The sequence below is a fragment of the Mycteria americana genome, chromosome 8 (assembly GCF_035582795.1).
Source record: "Mycteria americana isolate JAX WOST 10 ecotype Jacksonville Zoo and Gardens chromosome 8, USCA_MyAme_1.0, whole genome shotgun sequence".
In the NCBI taxonomy this organism is placed as follows: domain Eukaryota; kingdom Metazoa; phylum Chordata; class Aves; order Ciconiiformes; family Ciconiidae; genus Mycteria; species Mycteria americana.
The window spans coordinates 9753272-9778440 of record NC_134372.1 but is presented as its reverse complement, the minus strand read 5'-3'; the positions used below and the strand labels follow the sequence as shown (position 1 = coordinate 9778440).

The 25169-nt window shown below is 45.2% G+C and overlaps 2 protein-coding genes and 1 long non-coding RNA gene across 7 annotated transcripts in view; 1 reads left to right on the top strand and 2 right to left on the bottom strand.

Moving 5' to 3' along the window:
- Window positions 1–2917, bottom strand: part of CYFIP2 (cytoplasmic FMR1 interacting protein 2) — a 54311-nt gene extending 51394 nt beyond the window's left edge. For 2 of the 3 annotated variants that reach the window (XM_075509555.1, XM_075509558.1), the window contains exon 1: window positions 2388–2580. The gene's annotated coding sequence lies outside the window, so the exon portion shown is untranslated. Of the gene's footprint in view, window positions 1–2387; window positions 2581–2883 lie in introns of those variants that run through there. The other variant, XM_075509556.1, reaches the window with a different exon arrangement.
- Window positions 2180–24887, top strand: LOC142413427 (uncharacterized). Of its 3 annotated transcripts, none has more exons than XR_012776817.1 (3): window positions 2180–3166; window positions 4037–4134; window positions 24698–24887. It is a non-coding gene; the product is annotated as an uncharacterized LOC142413427 (long non-coding RNA). The 3 variants fall into 3 exon arrangements; XR_012776816.1 differs by lacking the exon at window positions 24698–24887 and adding an exon at window positions 11426–12936; XR_012776815.1 differs by lacking the exon at window positions 24698–24887 and adding an exon at window positions 11412–12936.
- The window catches only part of ITK (IL2 inducible T cell kinase), a 34134-nt gene continuing 14677 nt past the window's right edge, over window positions 5713–25169 (bottom strand). Inside the window, exons 3-17 of the mRNA XM_075509559.1 lie at window positions 22126–22207; window positions 20603–20731; window positions 19902–19942; window positions 18931–19082; window positions 18400–18465; window positions 18173–18227; window positions 15799–15878; window positions 15012–15148; window positions 14157–14231; window positions 13285–13456; window positions 12336–12552; window positions 11602–11666; window positions 11394–11512; window positions 8530–8687; window positions 5713–7984 (exon numbers count right to left, since the gene is read on the bottom strand). Of these exons, the coding sequence (XP_075365674.1) occupies window positions 7913–7984; window positions 8530–8687; window positions 11394–11512; window positions 11602–11666; window positions 12336–12552; window positions 13285–13456; window positions 14157–14231; window positions 15012–15148; window positions 15799–15878; window positions 18173–18227; window positions 18400–18465; window positions 18931–19082; window positions 19902–19942; window positions 20603–20731; window positions 22126–22207 (1620 nt within the window). The 3' untranslated portion in view covers window positions 5713–7912. The remainder of the gene's footprint in view (window positions 7985–8529; window positions 8688–11393; window positions 11513–11601; window positions 11667–12335; window positions 12553–13284; window positions 13457–14156; window positions 14232–15011; window positions 15149–15798; window positions 15879–18172; window positions 18228–18399; window positions 18466–18930; window positions 19083–19901; window positions 19943–20602; window positions 20732–22125; window positions 22208–25169) is intronic.

The following is a 25169-nucleotide window of genomic DNA, read 5'->3' as shown; positions in this document are numbered from 1 at the left end:
TTGCTGGGGAAATGGCAATGTGGAGAGGGAGGACAAACTTCTGGTCACCTCCTGATGATCTGGGATTCTTCTCCAGCTCTGATGGCCAGTCCCTGGGTAACTTGGGAAAGTCACTTGATTTATTTTTGCCCCTGTGATAATGCTTCTCTCTCTTACTCCAAAATAGCATCTAACCTGTAGTCAGGAACCATCCTGGCCCAACAGGTACCCCAGCAGACTGATGTCTTGGGTGCATAAAGGCAGAGCATTTCTGGTACCCACTGCCTCACAGCAAGAGGAGGATAAATGCTCCTGGCCATCAATGTATTTTTAGTCAAGAATAATAACTTCAGGGGAAAAGCTTAGTTTGACCCTTGCCTAAAATGCACGGGATTAAAGTCCCCTGTGTTTTAGCACGCATGTCATCAACCCCTTCTCACATGCTGTAAGAATTACTTGTAATTGCAACCACCACCACAGTCAGAAGGTTCTTTGCAGGAGCAAATAAACACAGCCAGGATAAGCGAGGCTGGCAGAGCTGGGCTCCTGCCCTACACAGGCACAGAAGTTAATAACCATGAAATTACCCTTCCCATTAAAAAAGGAACCCAAACTGCATGACTCCTGAAGCTGGTTTTCTGTATCTCCACCCTATGTTTCTGCCATTCCATTAGGGCTGAGTTCCAGACATTTACACCGCTTCTGTCTCTCAGCAACACAGTTATTTTGGAATTTATGTCTTTTAGAATAACTTCATCATTTTTTTTCCTGGTGCCAAAGAGGGTCAAGGAAGGAGGTAGGTATAGGAAGCCACATTTCCAATATAGTTGAGCAATTTAGAGCAAGTTCTCAAGCAACCCCATTGCTGACAGTTAAAGCGCTTCTTGGGAAATTAAATCGTACCGGACAGTATTGTCAATAGTTGGCCAATTATTGATCTTCCAAACCCGATCTTCCTATTTTTTGTGCAAAGATGATAATTGTTTGTTAATAAAATTATTATAATGAAATCAGCATAGTCTGCTTTGCTCAAGAGACCCTGGTCATAAAATGGAAGATTTTTCCATATTTGTCGGGCTTTATTAATAACAATTAACTGTACAGAGAAAAGGAGAAAATAATTACCCTTTGCAGGGAATTACCCTAGAATTATATGGCTGTGACAGACAGCAAAATACTGGGCTAGCCACCCATCTCAGTGACTAACCCCAGACAACTGTCATCATGCAAAACACGAGGGTGCTTTTTCTTTCGGTATCTATGCAGGGCAGGCGGGGCGCTGAGGGTTTAGCGACTCAGCCTAATTCTACGAGACCTTTGCGATCCAAACCCCCCAGCCAGGAACCCCCCGTGGAAAGCGGCAGATGGCAAAGGGGGACAAGCTCTGCTGCTGGCTGCGTCCTCTCACAGCACACACAACCGTCACCCTTCCCCCTTCTCCAAAACAGCCCTGAGCAGGCAGGGAGGTTTTAGCATGTGCCTCTTTTTCTTCTCCTCATTCCTTCCCGGTCCTTCCAACCTACGGAAATTTCCCGCAGGATCCATCCATTCCTCCCCAGGTGGGATGGGGCTGGCACCACGCATTTCCAGCACCCCCGGGTGGAAAGTTGAATACAAAGAAACGCGACCCGGGGCGCACCTTGCCCCGGAACGGTCTCACGCACGGGAAACCCGGCGGTTTTGGAAGGCAAAGGTTTTGCCAACTCCAACCGACGCCAAAGCACGAACCTGCGGGCGCAGCTCCGGCCCGCCGCTCCCAGCCCTGGCTCAGACCCCTTCTCCGTCGCCTTCTCCGTCCCCCTCCTCCCCCAGCGACACCGTACGTTCACGCCACGGGTGACCCGGGCGCCGGCCGGGAGCCCCCGCCGGGGCCACCTTCAGCCTCCGGCCCGGCGCTGCGCGCCGCCGCTCCTCCATCTCCCTTTCTCCCTGCGCCAAGCATCGCCGCGACCCCGGCTCGGGTTCGCGCTGCCGCCGCTGCCCGCGCTGGGGCCTGCAGCGCCCGCCGGGCCCGGGGCTCGGCCCCTTCCCCCCGTCCTGGGGGCGCGGAGCCGGGATGCGGGGCGGGGGGGGGGGGGGAGAGGGGGATTTGCGCTATTTTTTTTTTTTTCCCCCGGCGCCTTGCAGTGGCTGCGGGGAGGCTGAATGCTGCAGGTAGCTCTAAGCATTGTGGGATACATCCCCGCACATCCCGGCCCGGCCGGGCCTCCCGCCCTCCCTCTGCCCCGGGGCGGCAGCACCTGCCCCGCCGCTGCCCCCCCGCCGCCCCCGCCGAGCACCGCCCGGGGCGGCCTTGGGGGCAGCGGGCTCGGCGGCGGCGGCGGGCGCAGCCCCGCGCAGCCCGGGGAAGGGTGGGAGGCAGGGGGGTGAGGCCGCGCAGCCCCCGCGCCCACCCCCGCCCCGCTCACCTGGCGCTCCGCGGGGTGCGACGCTCCGCGCCGCGGGATGCTCCGCGCCGCCCGCACAAAGAGCAGGAAATGGCTGCAGCAAGTGCACTTCCGCGGCTCTCCGCCGGCCCCTCCGCACGGCGGCGGGGGGAGCCCCGGCCCCCGCCGCGGGAAGGGGCTGGAGCCGCGCGGGCGGCTCCTCCCCCGGGCGGCGCGGGGGATGCGCGGCGGGGCCGGGGGCCGCATCCCCCCGCGGCGGGGGAAGGCTGGGGTGGCGGCGCGGCGGGCTCCCCGGCGGGGCGGGGGCAGGCCGCAAGCTCCCCCCCCCCGCGGTACGGAGGGGACAGGGCCGGGGGCGGCTGCCGCAGCCCGCCGGAGGCCCGACGCTGGGTGAGGGCGTTTGGGTCCCTGAGAAGGCAGGACCCGGCTGGGATTCGCCGTCGCCCTGCTGCTGAGGCTCAGGTATTCAGCCTCTCTTCCCCTCCGAGGACCGGTGCCGTTGTTAGGTTTCACCTACCATTTTAACGAAAGCCCTGTTTATAGAATGCACGTGAAGCCTTGGATCCCTGAGCACGTAAGGGACCGAAACCAGAAGGCAATGCCTTTGCTCAGAGCTCCAAGCCTCTTCTGACTCAGCACCGTATCCAAAAGATCTTCCTCTTGGCATCTGGCATTTCTGCAGGGACAAGTTTCCAGTCCTTCTGCTCATGCTTCTTTTTAAAGCTCCAATACAGCTCTTCAGATCTACTGTGAAATCCAAACTGGACCTCTTACAGCTTTCAGAGGAACGTCGCCTCACGGTGAGGCGACAGAAACCCTGTACGGGGCCTTCATTCGTTTTTCTGCAGCCCTCACCTTCTGATGCGGCTGTCTGTCTGTTTTTTGAAAGACATTGGTGGATACCCAAGGACTGTTGAAAGTCTAGATAGAGGGCTAGATGAATTTCCTTGGTGGCCCTGGCAGTGTCCCTTTCCTGAGCATCAGCCTATGCTAAAAATGCACTGCCATCTGGCCTTTCCTGGATTAGAGTGACCACTCCTGGTGCCTTAGACACTGCTGCTCTGTTGTCAATGCTAGTGTGGGGCTGAGTCAATGCTAGTGTGGGGCATTGCTCCCCATGGCTGTATGTTGGCTCGCAGGGAAGCTTGGACACCAGGTTTACGCTGTAGCGCTGCTACTGTAGGTTGAATGGATGCCATGGGCTGAAGGCACCGGGGTCTGCAAACTACAAAAGCAGCGAGACGGTCTTAGAAACTATCTTTGTTTTAATAAATGGGATCACACCTGAAAAAAATCTATTGATAGCATCTCTGGGAGTAGACTCTTCTTCCCCTGCATAGCATTTCTTCTATCTCACCTTTAACTGGAACATTTTGTAGCCATCATTCCTCTTTTTACTATTTATTGCTTGTCAGAAAAAAATCAGTGAGCATTGTTACTGCAGATCCAAAAGATTTAACAGCTAATATTGCTCTGAGGCCGTGGGTGAAACAAGGTCAGTTCAAGAAAACTGTGGACTTTTTTTTTGCACAGTTTAATCTGCTCCCATTATCAGCCAGGCTCAGGGTGATGGGAATTCCATGAATGTTATGATATTATTTTAATTTTCTACTCTATGTTGTCTTAGATCGTAGAATAATAGAATGAGCTTCTCTGCGTTTGTCTTGCAGATCTCTCTGCCGGCTGGGAAGAATGGCAGCGAGGGGCAGGCCCCACACAGCTACAGATGCAGGAGTGTGTGCATCAGCTGGTTATGTGTGGATGAGAGGTAACATGATGGTGGGGTGAGCTGAACAGAAGAATACACACAAATTTGAAGTGGCTGCCAAGTGAGATTTAGCAGAGCCATTCACCTGAATCCTGCCGTGCTGACGAGCGCAGCGTTCAGAGAGGACAAAGCCAAAAATCACATAGAAACATATTCATTAAAAAATGTTTCAGGAAATTCTAGATTTTTTTTCAGGCCTGATTTTAAGATAATTATCCACTGGAATAAGCACCCACAACCCCCACTTCCCCAGGGTGACCAACACATGCCCAGGAAGGAGCTTTTCATGGCTAACGTTGCTGCACGCCAGCCCCTGGTCTCCACTGGGAAGCATCAGCTGCTCTTTCTAGATGAAGTTACTGCTTGACTGCCTTTCCTAGCTGGGATGCCAGCCTGGCTGTGCCACCGTTTGGCCATTGCAGCAGCAAGTCGGGGACACACTGGGACAGTGCTCTGGGCCTCGGCTCTGGCCAAATGTGCAACGTAGGCAGAGCCGTGCACCCACGGCCTTTGATAACCAGCAGGCGAAAGCAGGGACAAGTACAAACTCCCACCTTTTTGCAAAACAGCCAAGCAAAAAGGGTCAAACTGGCAAAGGGGGAACGGTTTAAACATTCAGCACATTGCAAATACTTTCCAAGGCGACAGAGAAGGGGTATTCAGAGAAGGGCTATTCACTTTGCGGCAGGAGGCAGCTGATATTCTCACCTCTACGTTGTGGAGAACATCTACAGTTAAGCCACATGAAGGGCACAAGCCAAAACTTGCCATAGAAACTGCTATGGTGGGAAAAGACTGTGTTACAGTGTGCTAATATCATGATGTTATCACAGTATGGCACTGCCCTTTTGAGATTCATGAAGTCCCCTGTAAATAATAGTGGGAAAACACCCTTTGGGAGCACTCAAATATTATTACCCCCATTTCACAGAGATTCAGAGAATTTAAAGCCACCACAATGCATGTTTAGATGTAGAAATTTATGTGTCCATATAGTAAATTACCCAGTTTGCAGAGATTCTGAATACTTCCTACCCCAAATAAACCCAGCACATAATCCAGCCCCAGAACATAGCCATAGTTCTGGGGAACAGAGATATTTCAGAAAGCCAAAAGAAGCCTGTTTGCTTCTTGGTCAGGAGGATTTGGAGGAAGAGCAAGCTGTATAAGAGCATGAGGATGATTTTTGCATTTTTGCTAACATATAGTGAAAGCCACAGTTGGGACTTAGCAATTTTATTGTTTGTAAAAATACGTATCGTGTACATAGAAATACTGCAAAAGAAAACTGAACATAAAACGTCACAATATTATTTTGTGCAACACTCTCTAGCTAATAAATACTACACTTATCCAAATATAAATATAATCTCAGAAACATTACCTAGCGGAGCAATATTGCTGCTACTTAATAGCAACCTCCTCAAGCTCGACAGACCCCTGGTTCCTCCCAGGATGGAGGGGGCAGCAAGCCAGAAGCTTAACTTTGTGAGCCTGCAGATACCCCTGCCACAGAGTGTCTGTGCTCAGGGATGAATCATTTCAGAGTATCCTGTGGTTGTACGGATTGTCTAAGTGCAATCGAGAGGGGGAGAAAACAGCGTTATGGCCAGCTGTCTTCAAATTTAGCTGTAGATGTGCAGTTTAACATGGTTAGGGCTACTGGAAACTTCACTGGCTAAATGCAAATTTAGCAACACCAGAATGTGACAACAGGCTAACTCAGACTGAAGGATGAGATGGACAAAGAGAAACTTAGCTTAAATTCACTGTAGGGAAAAATTCAAAATCTGTTTATAGATGTTCATATTCCACATATTGGTTCAAACTACCAAGAGATTTTCACAGCAATCCTGGTTTGAAGGTAGCACTCTGACCCTGCATTTAGGATTGACAACCTTGGGTCTGAATGTTAGGAGTCTCCTTGCCTGGGAGAGTTGTTCTGCATGATATTTGTAGGAGTAAACCAAAGAAAATAACATGGAATCAAAGCAAAGTGAGAAGATGTATAAGGCAGGAACTAATGCCTTGCCTGTATCTATATACCTGAAAAGATATTCTGGCTCCTAAAAGCGACCCTAGAACCATGGGTCTGAAAAATACCAAAGATTAAGCCTCCTTCTATGACAAAATATTTTGACACAGGATATGTGAGATCATGGGATTACATTATTTCCTTGTTCCATTTTTGTTGGCAAACATATTTGAACCTGACTTCTGTAATGATGGGAGAGATTGCTGCTCGAGGTTTGAACCTCAGAGTTTTTGTAAACTGCTGTCACATAACGTTTACCTGTGTTCTCGCCTGCCCAAACAGAGAAGCATCAAAAAAAATACTGCATATATGCACATATCATCTGTGAGTCCTCTTGACTTCTCTAGTTATTGTTAATGCTAAGCAGAAAGTCCTGATCTTATTTACAAATTCTGCAGGACACTAACACCCACACTTTTGGTTTTGAGGTCAATTATGTCAAAACAGTGTCCCTGTCTTGCGGTGAAAAAGTAGATTTTTGCTGAAGTACCAGGAGATGGATATTGTTTATACCTTCTTCTGCTGTCACCACATAATGTGGAACTCCTCGTGGAGTAAGTACCCAGGCAGTCCATTCACATAGGACTTCTTCTTTGATCAGTCCCTAGAGGATTCACCAGTTTGTTCACAGGAGAGATGGAAAAGTCTTTACTTGTGATGATTCAGTTACTCTTTGAAGTAGGAGAAAACTCTTCTCATTATCACTGGTGCACAGGGTACATACTCTGCATGTTTTCTCCTCATGGCTACCCTTCTGAGCCCTCCAGCTCCTTCCTTCCAAACACAGGAGTTCAGGAGTAGGTTCCTGGGCCTTTCACAGATAATCAGGTCCTGGGATCTTGTCTTGTCCTGCACTGGAGACACATAGCACTCTGCACTTCTCAGTCTTCCGTACTCAGTTCAAAGAAATTGGATGGAGATCACGTATTTATCTTCTGATGTAGAAAGACTGAAGAAAAAAACTAATACAAACTTTCAGTTTTGACTCCCCCCCTCCAAGAATGTCTCCATTTGCATCAGAATCCCGTTTTCCCACCCACTGTACAACGCAATTTGAGAGAATTTCAAGACTCTTCAACACGTTGCTTTTTCCTCTTCCTTCCTTACAAACTCGCATGCACGCGCAGACACCTCATCAGCTTACCAGGTACCAGAATCCTGTTCCTGGTATGCCATAGTTTCAGAGAAAATCATGCAAAGGGAGAACAAAACCACCTTGAAATACCACCATCAGAAATGCAGTCACTAAATCCAGCCTGTTCCACTCTGTCCCAGGCTTGTTCCTGTTCAGAGCTTTCAGGTCCAGCCCACTCTGAATTAGAGAGCCACAGAAATGTCTAAATGTTCCTCCTCAGTCAAAGACAGGGGTTTTTTCCCCAGGGAAGACCTTAATTTGGGAGTTCACAGAACTGGAATAGCAATGTCAGATCTCTTAGTTTTGAGGCTGTATCTTCAGGAGAGATACACTTGCTGGATTGTGTGGTTAAGGACTGTGCTCAATTGCTGGTTCGGCTTCTAAGCTGCAAACCACATTCTTGGCCAAACCAAAGCCTGCGTCTGTCTAGCCTCTGGAAGACCTGGGGTATCTTCTCTGTCTGGAAGTACCAGCCTCTGCCCTCTCCTCCCCAGGCATATGGCAAGTGTCTATGGTGAGAAGATTCCTGTTAATGCTTTGTGTGGGGAAAATCCAGCCATCTGCCCTCTCAGGACTCTCTTAGCTCTGCTTAGCGGCCAGTGCCATGATTACAGATCAAACTCGGAGATTTCACTCAGCTGATACAGCAGAACAGAAAAGGACGGCCGGTCATCTTTCCTCTGAGCAGGGGAGAGAAGAGAGAGAGAACATTAATGTCAGCTTGAGAGGAATGGCAAGGTTAGGAAGGAAAACCTTGTGAAGAAACTGAGTATTAACAAAAATACAATCTATTGTTACTGAGAAAATGCCAACGGAAGAATGAGCTTCCTTCTGTGCAATGTTTCTTTTCTAGTAGCAGTGAATTTTGCCTAGTGGACACTAAGTGCCTTGTAATGGGTTGGCTGTCATTTTTACCATCACTATTAAAACTCAGCCCCACAGATCTGCAGCTTTCTTAGGAAGCAAACTGTTGAATTAACTTGAGTTAGGTGCACTACATAGACTTCTCAGTGAAGTCAGCACACTCTATAGAAACAGCAGCTTAAATAAAAGGCAAAGAGCCTAGAGTTTGCCTGCTAGCACAGATGAAAGCTACAGAGTGCTTCACCTCCAGGATTTTATCTTGTGTTAGCATGTGAAGTGTATACCTCTCTCTCCTCCTAAAAGCCAAGGGGAAGAGAGCTCTTGTCTTTGGGAGCTAGGGCTCTCCCATTACAATACTAACCATCCTCCAGCAGTGGCTCATGACCTCATAAATCGCCTTGGAGGCCAGCTTGGGTTTGTAGAGCCGAAATCCTGCGTTGATTTCTTCTACCACTTCTCCATTGGTGCGATTCTCATAGGGGATTTTACCTTCACTGAAGACCTCCCACATCAGCACTCCTAAAGCAAACAAATGAGAAAAATCACAAAGAAGCAAATAAAATCCTCAGCAGGGCCACAGCTACCTTCCACCTGCTCTTCTCTGCAGCTCAACATTGGTGTCTGTTACTTGGAAAAGCATTTTCACTCAGATTCTCAGTACACATCTGAAAAATCAGGCCCTAACACAGCTTCACGGTTTGAGGATGCCAGCTAGGATCTCTGCTGGGCACTGGACTGTGTGGAAATACCAGTTTGGTCTCTGCAAGTTTGACTTCTCTGCATCCTACTCCATGATAGTCTAGCATGACAGGGATGTCTTTCCCCATGAGTCAGATGAAGTCCAAGTGTGTTACATGTCACAAAGCAGAGCAGTATCATATGTCTTCTCCCAAACTGTGAAGAAGAGGGAATGCTTGTTCATGTACTCCATCCAGATGTGTAATCTGGGAAGGAGAACCTGCTTTTTGTCACTGATTCAGTTTATCTATTTTTGCTTCCAGTTAATCACATGCAAGAGACATGTCACTGATGTTCCTGCCTGCTGTGTGTCCTACACCAGAATCTGCTTGTATTTTGGTGAGACCCGGGAGCAAGAAAGCAATATGAACTGCTCCATTCCTGTTAGTCACCTTAGCCTCAGTGTGGGGAACTCCTTGCCTGCAAAACGTCCCAGGTGGTGTGATTCACTGGGATGAATTCCCATGCAACGACAGTGGAATTTCGAAGGATTGCAGCACATTTTTCCTCTTTTCCTAAACAGTCAAATCTTTTCCTATGGTTACTGTTTAGAGCAGTACAGAAACTCGTGCTTCTCTAGCGTGGTGGAAGAGAGACAGGCAAAGACAAAAAGACTGTGGAATACTTTGTGGTTGGCCACCAGATCAGAGAGGCTCTGCAAATGGAGTGAATGCAAGGCACCTGTGTTATTATTAGGTTTAATTTCTTTGGTCACCTGATATGACTGACTTGGTAAACTGTGTTCAGATTGTATTAGAAAAGGCAGACAGACAGACAGACAGGCTGATCTGAAATAAAGTTGTGTAACTCCACAGTCAACTTTGCCAAATAATGTCTGCTTTCTAGCTTTGAATTCTTCAAATAGGAAGATGCATAGAGATTGTAGCTCCTCACCAATGATACTGGCTCTATGAAGAATAAGCAAAGCCGTTGTACCCCCCCAGTGTGCAGATTCCTGCACTGGGAATTTCTCACACCCATTTTGTTCTCCTGGGCACAGCAGGATTTCAGGCCTGGCAGAAGAGATGAATGGGCTGCAGAGTAGCAGAGCAGAAAGCTTCTCACAGTCATGAGACCATGACATGACAGAGGAATCCTCTTATGCAAACCCCACTGGATGGGGAAATAACAAGTCTGACAGACGTACAACACTGCTGTCTGCACGTTTCACAAAGAAGGACTGACCAACACAAACAAAGCTCACCGGTATTTCATTCAGCCCTGAAACTGGAGTGAGCCGACTTCACCAGGCTTGGCTTTGACTGTAAATCAAACTGAGCACCCTTTTGGAAGCATCTGGCTCTCAGTGTACAGGCCAGTTTCCAATTTGTGAAGCAGAAGAACATTCTTACCAAAGTAGCATCTCTTCCATGTCACTGCCACTTTGCTGTGAGGTGTCAGAGATAGCTCCACTGGCAAATGTTGTCGCTTGGTATTACGTGGTGAGTGCTGACAGCCTCCTCCACATGCCAGGGGACACAGAAAGAGGAATGGTGCTCTCTGAAGCATCTCCAGGTTGGGTTCTCGAAGGCTGTTGCGTGGGTCTGAGCACCCAGCTCCCACTGCGCTGCTCGTAACCCACCACAGGAATGCACAACTTCAACCAGCGTGAGCTCCACAGCAGAGCACGGTAAAGGGAGAGGGAAGCACAGAATTCACACGCGCAGACTAGCAAAGGTTATAATCCTGCATTATTTACTGCTAGGCCCGGAGCTGAGTGGCACCCCATTGACTGTGCGCTGTGCACAGCACGCTGCCCTGATTCATTCTGCAGTACCACAGTTTGCATGTTAGCTGGAGATGGGCCAGATACATTAGTGTGCCAGATCAACAGGCCAGGGGATAGCCTTTGTTATCTCCAGTGCCGATGACTTTGGGGAAAAAAATATACAACGGCTTTCTTATCTATGAGGGTCCAGAAGGGAGACCAAAGAACAGATGCAAATCATAAAACAATGCATTGGGCAGCAGGAAATGAGGTGAGAAAATGTGAGCAGTGAAATAATATTTTCAGATTGGCATAAAGCAAATGGAGTCAGCAGAGCAAACTTGGAAAGGCAGAGGGTCTGAGTGAAGCATCAGTGCCTGGGACTGACACGCAGAGAGATGGAGTGCCTGAATGTCTTTCCTTTCCTTTCTTTCCTTATATACTCTTGTCAGTGGCTCTCCAACCTTTTCTTGGACACTCTGGCTATATCACCATGAAACAGAGTTCATTATTTGGTATTACCTAACATTGCATAGGTATAATACATTAAGTTGCCAGTATTTGCAGTGTTCCAAAGTGTTTAGGTAGTTTGCTGTTCTTTCCTTTCTTTCACTTAAATGACTTACTTAGGCTTGCTTTCCTAAGCCATTATTCAGGCAAAACACCCTTGGAGCCCAGAGGATGTAGTGTTTAGGGGAGTTTACTTGAGGACTGAGCCCCTAGGTTTTTCTGAGCTGGTGTTTGTTGAATTTTTTTCCATTCTGACAATTGATTCTTACCAAATGACCAAACATCAGATTTGGTGCTATAGTTGCTGTAGGAGAAAACCTCTGGAGCGGACCACTTGACTGGAAACTTGGTACCCGTGGAACTGGTATACTGATCATCAAGGACAATCCTGGAAAAGGGAAAGAAGGGAGCATGCTGAGTAACACCCCCATCCCGTGACAGCCCCGCGGGGAGCGTGCGCAGCCTCGATGGCATTACCTCGACATCCCGAAGTCGGACACTTTGACCACGTGGGATTCCCCCACCAGGCAGTTCCTAGCGGCCTGCAAGAAAAGAAGGTGCGAAGGCAGAAGGTCAGAGCTGAAAGACTACCATAGCCACTCAGTTGCTTTTATCCTGGCAGAGCAGATAGTGCTTAAAAAAAGGAGAATCAAAGTGTCATCGTACCATACAAAGCGGGCAAAAACACGAGATTCTCATGCTTTCTGCACATTTTACAACCAGCATGTGCCTGTGGCCAAGAAACTGTTCAACCATCAGTCTGACTTGCAGGACCTTGTTGTCCAGAAAGGGTGGAGAAAGACCCTAAAATATCCACAGCTACCCACAGTCCTTGCTCCCCTAACAAAACAGCAGCAGTGACTCATGCAGATTGATTGAACACAATGTATTTAAAAGTATTTTATCAGCAATGCACATTTATGCATATGTTAAAACAGCTCTTTTTGGCATCTTCACTGATTTTAGACATGAGAGTGGTCAGTCCCTGGGAACTGTGGGAGCTGGGGCTCTCGAGGAGCAAAAGAGTCCACTCAGAAAAAGAGACAAACTCTATGTCCTCGTTTCTTCTCTCTCAAACACAATTAAGGGAACTAGATTAAGCAGTGCTCCAGGGGATGCTTTTTTCCCCCAAGGTATTGATGCTGCTTCTGCAATAAGGGGCGATACTGGATCCCCTGTCAACAGGAAAAGTCTGTCTGGGACCAACATACCAGATCTCTGTGGATGACAGAGTTTTGTTCCAGATAAGCCATTCCTTCACACACATCTTGGCACATCCCCAGCAGGGTTTCCTTTGAAAAACTGCCCCGCTGGCTCTTGAGGTAGTCGGACAAGCAGCCGTTCTCCATGAACTCAAACACGAGGCAAATGGGAGTGCTCTCAAAGCACACGCCATAAAGCTGGACTAGCTTGGGGTGAGACAGCTTCCTGTGGGATGGGGAGGGAAAGGTGGAAAAAGAAGCTGAAATAGGCTCAGTGCCTTCTACCCTTACAGCAAGAGCGTTATACATGGCCGCCTATGTCACCCTGCTGCACCCCTCTCTCTGCAAAGGCCAACTATGAAAGCGGAAAGAAGAAAATGTGTAGAAAAAGTCTAACGTCAAGTAGCACTAAGTATCATCCCGTTTTAATGGTAATGGTCACCAAAAGACCTTTCTGCATGGAAAATCATCCAATCAAACAACAACAAAATCAATTTCTGTCTACTTTGAAGGGAGGGAAATGTAAAAAATACAAACAAAGTCAATAAAACCAAGGAGAAATATTTTCAGTTGTGCAAAGCAAAAAAATTGCGCAGGTGGGGTTTTTCAATAAAATTTCCCTCAAATTTTATGAGATTTCTTCATCTAATTATTTCTGACAAAAAACACTTCACTCTCCACAACACACCATCAATTAACCCTGCCTTCCAGAACAGCAGTGATCAGGAAGGCCATTCTGGATATTGACAGATTTACAAGCACAGTAATTCACCTACACTTTGAATTGCCTTCCTTTGTAATGACTGGAGCTCACCCGTCTCTCTATATACTATTTAGATACATAGTAGATAATCCAAGTTTAAATTCCCCATTCATATTCCTGAACATTATCACAACACTTTGGTTCAGTCTTGTGAATCCTAGAGGGTCTGATTTTCTTGGTGAATCTACTACTTACATCAAGACTTTAGCTTCCTCGATGAAATCCTCTTCAGACATTGCTCCTTCACGAATGGTCTTTATGGCTACTTTTGTCTTCTCCAGCAAGTAGCCAAGGTAGACCACTCCAAACTGACCACTGCCAATTTCCTGTACACGGGTGAGCTCAGAAGGGTTAATGACCAATTTTCCTGTTGATTGTAAGGGAGAAAGAGTGAGGACCTAGCAGTAAAATGTCAAAAAGCTTTTGTGGGTTAAACACTGAGACAGGACTCAGAATGAGACTTTCTGTCTCTCCCTCAAATTGTCTGTCTGACCTTTGGTAGCTCATTTGACTAGTCCATGCTGCATATCGTGTTCAAGCATAGGAGCAACAACATCCCCTTTCTTTCCCCATTTGTCTTGTCTATCCACTCCTTCAGGGAGGATTGTTTCTATCATGCATATGTGCACTACCGAGCACAATTTGGTATTGAGTTCCTTTGATGTCTCCAAGAATTACAATAAAGATGATACCAGCAAAATTCCGTAGACAACTATATGCAAATAGAGGCATCTTTCAGGAGGGACTCATCTTTCATCAAGTTATGCTATGCTCCCACTCCCATCACCTTTGTTCAGTGTTCATTTCAGTATTTAATGTTGACTTTTTTGAGTCCCTGGGCTTCTCATCACCTCCCTCAAGGCACTGCACGATCAGTTCATTCAGTTATCAATGGTAATGACAAAGATGGTAATCCAGTGAATGGTGCAGTGTAAAGATCCGAAGAAAGTTATTTACTGTGGCTATAGTCACATGAATATTCATCAATATCCATGGGGATATTCAGGATCACCCAGCTAACCAGTAAGGAGTGTGATTCCCATATGGTCAAGAGAGTAACTCCATACCGTAGCTCAGCCCTGCAGTGATTGGGGCCTTTTTTCTCCAAGAAGAGACTGCATACCGCAAACGAGTGACAAGACCTGAATAACAGAGGAAAAGATGTGTTCTAGTTATTGTCACAGTCACGGGAAGTGTGGCTGTCACTACTCCAGAAGGGACTCTGGATACTGGAAGCAGATTTATTGTACTGAGTTCTCAGCTCCACTTGAGGGCAGCTGAACCTCTATTCAGACTGTGATTTCCTGCCTGCTAAAAGGAAGCCAGTTCTCAGCAGTTTCAGCTTATTTCCCGCTTTCACTCTGTCATCAAATGTGAGCTGTGAGTCTCTATTAAGTCTGATAGAATTCCAAATTATACCTTTTATTTGTAGGGTATTTTTAAAGCCCAGGGTTTCCCTTGGTACTCCTGGACTGTAGGAATGGGAGTCTTTGCTGACTCCCATGTCTGGTTATGGATCCTGGCCATGTCCCTAACCTTGTGTCAAATCAAGGCCCAGGGATATATCACCTCCTGGGCAAGAAGGCTCTGCAGTGTACCTCAAACAGATAGCTTGGTCTGGCAGTGGTGACACACCCCCATGGACTCCCAGGAACGAAAGGGCTGTCTACAGTATGTCATTACGGCATCCGTGTTGGTCATATCAGCCTTAAAAGGACCATGAAGAAGACGTAATGCTGGAAGCTGGCCCGAGATGGTCATTTTCCTGCCATCCAAGTGCCAGGATAAGTGGAAGAAAAGGTGATGCCATTTAACGTTTCATTGTAAGGACAGAGGGCTTGGGAGCCTTCCTTCATTCAAAACAGTCACCTGGCTGCATGGTAAAACAGCAACTTCCCTGGTCAGCATCAGCCTTCACTCACCTCCTGCATTGTGCTGGTGATAGTTGATGAGCTCAGGGATGCAGTCAAACACATGCTTTTCTGCCAAGTAATATCGCTTGGGAAAGTCAGTTGTCTCATTGATGTGATAATGCTTTATAACGGGATTGTTATCCATGCTGAAAAAGATGAGGTTTTCTTTGAGGAAAACTAGATTGCAGCAAAAAGACAGGAATTTGAGGAATAAGTGGAAGAGGAGCAAGCAAGCAAACGGGAGAAGCTTCCTTATGCAGAATGAATGGGAGAGGAGCAAGGAGTGAGCTGCAGTTGCTAATGAAAGCTGTGTGCTTGTATGTTCTCCCTCTCACTCATAGATGGTCTCATCTCTAGAAAGGCTGAGGTTTCCCGGTAAGAGCAGGTTGAGTACTAAGTTTCTCTGCTGCTTCTTTCTGAAACAAAACTTTCTGCGCCATCACTGAAACCCTTTCACTAGTCTTGTATTACCCACCTCTGATGAGTCCAGCATATAGTCCACGCTGATCCTCCTGACACTTCAGCTGGGGGGACAATTTCATCAAAATTACAACCCCAGTGATGTCTAAGGGACTATTTATAGGCATATATTTAGAAGCAGGGAGAAGTGGAGCCTTTAATACACTTTGCGAATGGCAGCTAACTCTTCTGCCTTTTTTGGAAGTGTTTTCCTCTATCATTTTCATGAGCCTTCTGCTCTCTCTTCATAATGCCAAAACAACTACAGAGATTACACTCTCACAGAAGCCATTTCATTGATGTAATTGATGCGAAAAGCTGCTGAGCTCAGCTGTACCTTAATGCTTTGGTGAAAACAGAGACTGTGTACATGCCAGGCTGCCGCGAATCTCTCACCATGAAGGCACCTTCCCTACCCTGTAACAGGAGCAAAGGAGAGAAAACTGGTTAGAGACATAAAGGAAAAAAAGAAGCGGGCTTGGGGCAAAGCTCTGCTTATTTCAGCCCTGTCCTCTGCTCAGTCATGAGGATGTGCTAAGCACTTAGGGGAAAAAACGAGCCATCAGCCAGCTGACAGAGCTTGGTCTGTTCCACGCACAGCCCAGGGCCTGCAGGTACACCCAGCCGGTCTGTCTTGGGTGCTATGTATTTTTAGCTCAGTTTCCTGAGGAAATTTTGTGCTTGTGCTGAGTATGTGTGGGTGCAGGTACACGAGCGTGTGTCTCTCTGTCCCTCCAAGCCTCTCCTCTAGAAATTTTGAACCCATTGATTGCTTTCAACCCTATCTGACAGAATACTGGTGATATCAATTTTCAACAAGTTCAATGAAATGGTCAGCCGATTGGAAAGGCAAACCCCTTTGAGTGCCCTCCATCGAGAGAGCAGTTACAGAACAAGAGTACAATTTATTCAACACCAGAGACTCCATATGGGAGCGTATGAAAGATAATTTACTGATGTACCACAAATGGGAAAAGCTTGGACAAGATCCTGCCCTTTCATAGGTACCCCAGTCATCCAGTATCTAAACATAAATGTGTAGGAAAGCAGGCTTCCTCCACTCTGGCACTCACAGAACAATTTTCCTTTTTAATTTTTCACTGTAATTGTTTTCTACCCATCTGAGTGCTAAAATGTATCATAGGCCATGATCCTGCAGAGCCAAGCACTAATGGATCAGATGGCAGGGGAGAAGATTTAACATAACAGTTTGGACATAATGTGCTGTGCTGACCTATATATTGATAATAAAAAATGCATTTTTCTTCTGTTTGCAGATAAAGATGCTTTTCATCTGGCATCCCAAGTGCCTTATTATTTTGTTCCCTCCTTTGCTTTACATGGTAGATTTCCTCTATTTTATACGTCCTCTATCCACCCACAACACTTGGTGCAAACCTAATCCACCAAGTGCACCCTGCCTTGGCCTCCTTCACACCTCCCCAGCAGACTGATTCAGCTCCAGGTGAACACAGAGGCTGAGACGGCTACTGCATCCCCTGCGTATGAACCGCTGACTTTCAGGGTGCAGCTCTGCCCAGGTGGGACCGGGCCAGTGAGCTATAAACCTTCCAAGGTTGTCTCTTCAAGGTTGTCTCTGCAAGATGTTGCCTGCACAACATCTACCGTATCTGCACTATAGAATAGCTAGCACAGGGAGGCTCTAAAAAGGGTCTCCAGGGTCTCCAGATGCTGCCGTAGAAGCATCTATGTCATGCACAGTGAGGGCTTTAGGACTCATCTCCCTGGCAGTGTGGTGTTACTTGCACAGGTAGGCAAGTATTGGAGACAGCATCCTGCCTGAGTTCCTTTAAGCTCTGTTCTTGCCCTTCCGTCTCACTTGACAGCAAACCTGCCCAAAGATCACCCGTGAGCTTGGCCACGTTTTTGGGAAGAGCTGCGGGGGCTGCGAGGTTTTGAACCAGAAGGCTCTGCAGCCACATGGGGGTAGTTGCCACAGAAAAGTTGCACTGGTAGGACCAAAAGGAAAAATAAGATCACTAAACCATGCGTGGACATGTCCCGTAGGAGTTTATATGAACTAAAAGAATTTTTAAAACCACACAAAAATGCTTTTATTTCCATAAAATACTATCATTCCAAGAAATAACACTTTATTTGGGTCTCCTGTTAGTGTAAGAGCTGATTTAAAAACTGAGGTTGTGTTTGTGTGGAAAATTTGAACAAGAAGTGTATTCTTTTTATTTTCACTACGGTCTTCACTGGAAAAGTCTGGCTCAACTGAAAAATTAAAGATGCGTGCTCACATGTACACAGACACAAAACTAAAAAAAACCACCCAAACCCATACTCTTGGCTTTCACCCAAAATATTTCAGCACAAGATTGGTTAGATTTTCAGAGAACTACTGGCATCCGCAGGCCTCCTGCAGAGACAGAAAAGATGAGCTAAAATCACAGTTTTCAGTCAACACAGTGTTCTGAAACAGTGTTTTCCATCAGCCCCAGTTATTGGGTGTATTTGACTGAAGAAGGATGGCCCAGGTCTCTGCCCACGCCATGCTCAGAGGTAAGGGGGGTTGCTAGTGGTCCTTTACCTTGCATCGCACACCAAGAGCAGCCAAGGACAGCAACACAGCAGGAACCCAAGGTTCAGCTGTCTCTTACACAAAGCAGCCCGTGCAGGCTTCTCCTCATTTGTCATTAATTTATTATAATTGCCCATCCACCCTGCACGTAACACTGGTTTACCTCATCCTTGAGGAGTGTTTCTGCTTTGCTTCTGCTGATGTTCTTATTGTACCATCTGAAAACATCAAAAGACGCCGAGTCAGTGTTTCTGCTGAAAAGCCTCTGAATTCAGTGTCCCTAGTGCTAGAGACAACACATTATGTGCGGTAGGGACATTTGAGGCTTGTAGCTTCTAAAACAAATCCAGGGCACTTTAGAGGTACAAGAAAAACATAGGCACAACTTACTCATATATTTGCAGATTATCGGGTGATTTTTCCACCAGGTAGCTACTTGGCACGTAGCCTTCATGCCTGTTAAAATACGACATGGCGTGAGTGCACTAGACAGACAGGATTTTCTCTGCATCTGTGGGAGTCAGCCCTGAAAGATTTGCCTGCTCTTTGCATGATAGAAATAATGGTTGTTATGTATTTAGTAAGGTTACTGGAGAAGGAAACAACTGATTGCACCTCTAAACTTGGAGAGTTTCACAATTTTCACAATTATTTTCCCCCACGTGTATGACAGCGAATATCAGCCTGAGCTAAGGACTGTTTATTTTTTTTAAATTAACTTTCAGATCCTTTTTCTTCAGCTGCCTGAACACAGGCAACATCAAAGGGAACAAAGTTACTGTAAATAACCTTCCATCACTCTCTTCCTGTATATCAGAAGATGCTTCACAAAAGTTATACTAGAAGCCAGCATATATGTTAATGGAAGAACAAGTTGGATTTAGAAAGGATTTGTAAATTGGCTGTTGAAAAGAAACTTACCCATTCTTATCTTGAATTAGCCACCAATGTTCCTCAGAGCTGTCAATCACATAATATTCCTCGTTATATTGTAATGTCAGCTCCTGCGGATTCTGGGCTTCATAGTCATATATGGCCATGACTAAGGCTTCTTTTGGGTCTAGCAACAATTTCTGCACAAATTAGGAAAAAGTCTCATCATATTCATATTCATATTCATATTCATAAAAACCAATGGCATGCTCTCTAAAATTATATTTTCCTGGCAGCACTGGTGTCCTCTGGGTTCAAAAGCCTCAAAGCTAGGGAAGCACCCCAGGGTGTCTAGTGGGGTATGGTGGCAACATGAGAATTTTCAGCACTTTCAAACAATGAATTTCATATAAAAATTTTAGTTGCACAGAAAATAGTTATCTACTCCTTCTTAGGGCAGGATTACCTCTGTCTGATCTATTCTTCACAGATGTTTCCTAAACCCTTCTTAAAAGCCTCCAGTGATAAAATCTCCATGGCCTCCCTAGAGGGACTGTCCCAATGCCCTGCTGCGCTCCAGTAAGGCACCCAGCCCTAACAACAACCCTGCTTCTCCCTTGATATTACGTAAGCCAATGACATTTTGTCCCATCCACAAGTAGGTTGGGAAAATCACTTCTCTGTTCCTCTTCACAGCAGCTTTTCTCATATCCCTCCTACTTCCCCAGTTTCCCTTTCTATAGATTGAAAAAAAATACAGCTGAAGCTTCACTCACCATTGGAAATCTATTTGTGAAACCGAGCTGTCTTTGTGGGACTGAACCTAACTCTAGTGGGATGCTGCTGATTTATAGCTTATGAAAAAATATTGAAAAGGTAACAGAAAAGCCCAGGGATTGTTATCACGGGCGATATTCTAGGTCACTGCACCGTGGTGAACCTTAATGAGGATATATTCACCACTGCCAGTTAAACACACAGGACACTAAGGACAGCTTAGCGTGCCTCACTGCACTCACCCAGTTATCTTCAGGAGTGGGAGGAAGAGGCTTCTTTGAGGCTGAAATGAAATCAAGAAAGCTAATTTGAAGTAGATCTGGACAAAAACAGGGGAGAAACTAAAGGTAATGAATTAATAAAGGTGATACAAAACCAGTGAATAGCAAGCCTTGGTCTTTTAGAGTAAGACATGCCAACAGCTTGCACCTACACAGTGACTCTCAGCCACACAGCGTGGGTCTGAAGCTGGTGTACAGATTACTCAAGGAATCACCCAGATACAAGGTAAAAGTGTCTTGGGTGAAGAATGATGGAATATACTTTTTCAGGAGACAAAGTAAAGATTACGCTTGGCCATTGAAACCACAGTGGAAATACAGTTAGGTCAAAATAGGACACACAGGGTTGAATGCATACGTCTCAAGAAAGGTGTTATTATGGCTTCTTGACTGACCACAGCTGATCAATTTCTTAATTCTCCATCTCATTCCAAAGACAGCACCAAGCATCATGCAGAGGAAAATGTTAATTCAAAACAAAGAATGCCATATACAGTAACAGACAAGCCAGAATATGGAATATCCCAAGAAGCCAGCAACATGTCACTTGATGGAAATGTAACACAATATTCTTTGATGTTCTGTATGAGACAGATTTGATCCTTTACTTTTGCTAGGAATAAATATTTTCAAGGTCAGGATGGTCTTAACAAATCCCATACCATTTTTGGTGGGGTCATACTCCACGCAGCCAGCTGCCATCTTCTCTGTCTGAGCACAGCATCTCCACTTGCCATCTATCCAAAAATCTGGATGACATTTTGACACCAGACTGTTGTTGTTTCTGGTTTCTGGAAAATGTTAGGGGAAGAAAAAGGAGGGGGAAAAGGAATTTATTTGCATTCACATCAGCTCTGAAAGACATCTAGAACTGAATGGAAATAATCTGCACTTTAAAGAAGCTTCTTAATCTTGTCAAACCAAGCTTTGGTGAATATTATCAGCCTCCTCTGTTAATGTTTTCTTTCTCCCGAAAGGAGTGAATGCCACCACCGATGTGGAGGAACAGCCTTCCTGCTGGTAATGGAGCCCATACCTCTCTACTGCAGGAGAACAGAATCCTACCAAAGGGACTCTCTCTTTAAACTGATAAACACCAAAACCAGAGAAGGAAGGTCTCATAAAGAGAAAGAAAACCTGGCAGGCCATATACCCATGATTCCCATGAAAGACTACAGCTCTACAGCATGTATGTATGTAGGACACGGACACTTGCTGCTTTGGCTTGGTGTTCAAAAGGAGCTGTACAAGCTGGCATTCACCAGCACTAAACATTTTTTGCACATGTAGATACCAGTCTTGAACGTCTGCATGAGTGATTAAAGGTCTTTCTTTTTGAAGCTCAGGTTCTCTATCTGTAATAATAATTTTCCTAAAAAGAACAAAAAATTTCTGCTGGCCTGTTTCAAGACTATTCAAATTGTCCAAGGGAGGGGACAGTCTCAAAATGTTGAATGAGAAGAGGCGATAAAGTAGAAGCTTGGAGCAGGTACACTCCAGAAGGGGAATAACTGGTTGCATGAACTTAATAGTATCTCCATCAGGCACAGTGTTTTCAGAGTGAACAATACAGCAGCTTGTGTTATAAAGCAGGAAAAAGCTATGACGGAAGCCTGGTGCAATTTTCATGTAACTAAGTAACACCTTCCTTATGTGAAGTATTATGCTTCATTTCTGCCTGCAGTGGTTACTGTGCCTTCACTTCAGAATCATTGCAGCGAACCACAGCACAATTCAGGAGGTGAACAGGAAATGAAAGCTACCTGCAAAAATGTTTCTTAATAATCATGATTCTCTATGAAGGTTGTCATCTAAACAAAAAATCTATTAATAAGAGCTGAAAAATCCTCTACCCAGAAAAGATTAATTTCTTAAAAAAATTAGCCGTAGAAAAATCTTCATCTCTTCCTGAATAAGAAACCTCAAATTACAGTAACATATTAACAGTTTATCCTAGAAAGAGGCAAATAAAGCATTCCATGTCCAAATTTTCCACTGCTGCTGAAAACACACCCACCAAATTTACAAGCAATTTGATTTTATAACCTCATTCCCCATTACCACTTTGCATGCTTAGATGTAAGACATCGACTCCTCTTGCACATTTTCTCTGCATTATAGCTTGTGAGAAAACTGTCTGGGATAAATAACTTCAACAATTACATGGGCACAGGGGTTTTATTACCTTCCTTCAGCGTAAAGACCCATCTCTGCCGGCTCTCACGATTGGGTGCAAACACGTAGAGTATGTAGTTATCATGGACGATCTGGTAGAGGGGAGTAAAGAAGGGAGCCAGCCATTAGAGACAATCCCAGATATGCTGGGCACGAAGGAATCACTGAAGGAAAGAGATAGCAGCCCCCATACCAGCAAATTACACACAAAACGATGATGTGGGGACGTAGAGTAACGGGGGCTGTTCAGAAGCATCTCTTAACCTCATTGACTTTTGATTATTTAAAACTGAGTAGAAGCCCTGATCAAGAAAGAATTCTAGACAAGCAATGTTTTAGATCAATTTTGTGCTGTTAAGAAATGCCCGTGAAATCAATGGAGACGTAGCAATTTCAATCTGCAGAGGATTCAGCCCGTTACTCGCTGACTGCAGTTTATTCTCTAAAGCATCTCTGGGGAAATGGCATCTGTTTCTTAGCAGTTTCTTGTAAGATACCTTCACTTAAGGTCTAAGAGCCAAATTTAGCTTTTCTTGTGTAAGTATAAATCTCAAGCAACTCCCTGGAGATTATTTGGATTACTATTATTCTTCAAAGTTTTTAATAGCTTTCACTGGGATTATAGAGGGGAAATAAGAAGCTGTAGCAGATGAACAATGAACAATCAAGACGCTGTTTTCATCAACTTGGTCTTAATGACGAATGAACAAAGGAAGAGAATTAGAGAACATTTGTGAAGTTTCAGACCAGGGAGTAAAATCATCACAAGAGCTAAAATGACTCAGAAACTGAATCAGATGACTACATTTGGGCCTAAAATTTGATGTAACACATAATTGATATTTCTCTTCCAATATTTAGCTCAACAATTTAATTCCAAATGGGACCTGGTCTCTTTGATGCAGAGATGCTTTGAAAAACTTTGACCGCTGTCTTTAAACAGAGGGTTTTACAAGAGAGCAGCTGTTTTTTAAAGTTTCTCCAGGGGTGTAGATGAGGCAATGTTGATTATCGTTTAAAGAACAGGAAACATTTGCTATCTCTTGGCCTGAAGACCTTGCAGGCACACACAGACAGCCGTGTGACTCAGTTGCTTTGCATGCTACGGAGAGATAAATTATAACCTCTTTTACAAAAAATAGAAATAGGGGAGGAATAGTTCCCACTCATTTAAAGCCATTCCTGTTGATATTATTGTTATGTCTGTATAACGTTTTGACAATCTAAGGCAGATTTTGAAATGTGCGGTAAGCAGATCTCCAAAAGACATAGCCGTGAGCATGCACAACTGCACAAAATCACTCATTTCATGCCTCTCTGCAAGGGACTCACTTGCCAAATGAGCCACACAAAACCAAAAAGCCACTGCTGGTTCCACAGAAGATTTACAGTTGGGTGCAGCCAAGATATTTTTTAAAAAAAACAGACAAGATAATTTTACAAAATACCACAAAATTGACTGTGGGACAAAATTCAGATGTGCTACAAGCAAGAGCGATTACCACAACCTCAGTGGAGCACTGTCCATCATGACTGGTCCACTGTTACCATCCCACCAGTACTGGCCACTACCTTCACTTTATTTTGCTGTTCCTACAAGCATCAGAGATACGGAGATACAGATTTGAAAATTCAGACCAAACCCAAACAGATCTGAGCATTTGTTCCTTCTCTAGTCCATGTTCACTCAAGTTAAGAGCAGCTGAGGTTCCCCCATCAAGCTTTCCCCAGCCAGGCAGCTCCTACCCGGCCCGTTAAGCGCTTTCCTGTCGGGCTGCTCATCGAGAGCGGTTTGCAGCGTACGACAGCATCTTCTGCTGCTCCCAAATGCCCACAAACAAAGCCGTAACACTCTGATCAGCTGGTTTCTTGAGTGCTCATTATGCATCAACTTAGCAACATTTTGTAATATTCCAGGACAATTTTTATGATCATGGCTGGGGACCACCCCAAGCTGGAGGGAGGGTTTCCTGACCCAACGTCGTTTGGGAAATTATTTCCTTTCCCTTCTCGTATGTCTGCAAGGTAACATTTGCCAGGGCTCAGACTAGAGCGTAGCGGATACGCACTTCTACTGTTCAAATGAAGATTTAGAGAAAACTCTACAAGCTACTTCATGATTTGTCAGAATGACAGTATCAAGGCAAGCCTCCAAATTGATGCTGGTTTTGAGATAACAAGAATAGCAAAAAAAAAAAAAAGAAATCTTGCTTTATGGTTGTCTTTTTTCTTTTTATAAAGTTATCTATCTTTTTTTAACATTTACTGTGTACATGGGTCACAATCATTAGCTTTTATCTGCAAATATGAGTCCAGATAATTCACTCTTTTAAAGCCATTTGTGAACAGAGATGGCCCTGTATTCACTGAGATCCATACACCATAATTATTAAGAAAAATACTGTCACCAACATGATAAAATTCTGATAAATGGCAGCACAGGGAATAACATAATAAACTGGGAATTTGTGTTGCAATAACTGAGCAAATATTCTGTGGCATTTATGTTTTCATGGCAATGTAAATGTATCTATCTCATATGTATTAATAATTAACACTAGACACTGTGTTCCTCATCCTAGTGCCAGCACCGTCCACCTCTTGGTTGTTAAGCCATCTCATCCCTGAAAGCCCTCTCTGTTCTCGGCTGGCATAGTCTCCCTAACACATCACATTCACCAGTTTCTGATGCAAAGGCCACTGAATGGATTTAGTTTCAGCACCACACAGGTAAAGTGGCCAAAACCCTGGGTGGATTTCCCCGTGTGAAAGATGGGCTTTCTCTGAACATGAGTTACTGGGAGAGCTGAATATTGTGTTAAACATGGGATAGAAGATCTAATGATCCTTTCCAATTTAAAACCAATGAGTGTAAGAGTTTATCGATCTTGTAATAACACTCGGTCTCTGATTCCCCAGTTCATTTCAAACCTCGATCTGCTTTTTCTTCCTTTGTTGTTATTCACCCCGGTGTTGGATTCATTAACGACTGCAATGTGAAGGAGAATTTTATTGAAATACAGAAGAAGTGGTATCTCTATCTGTATGGTCAAT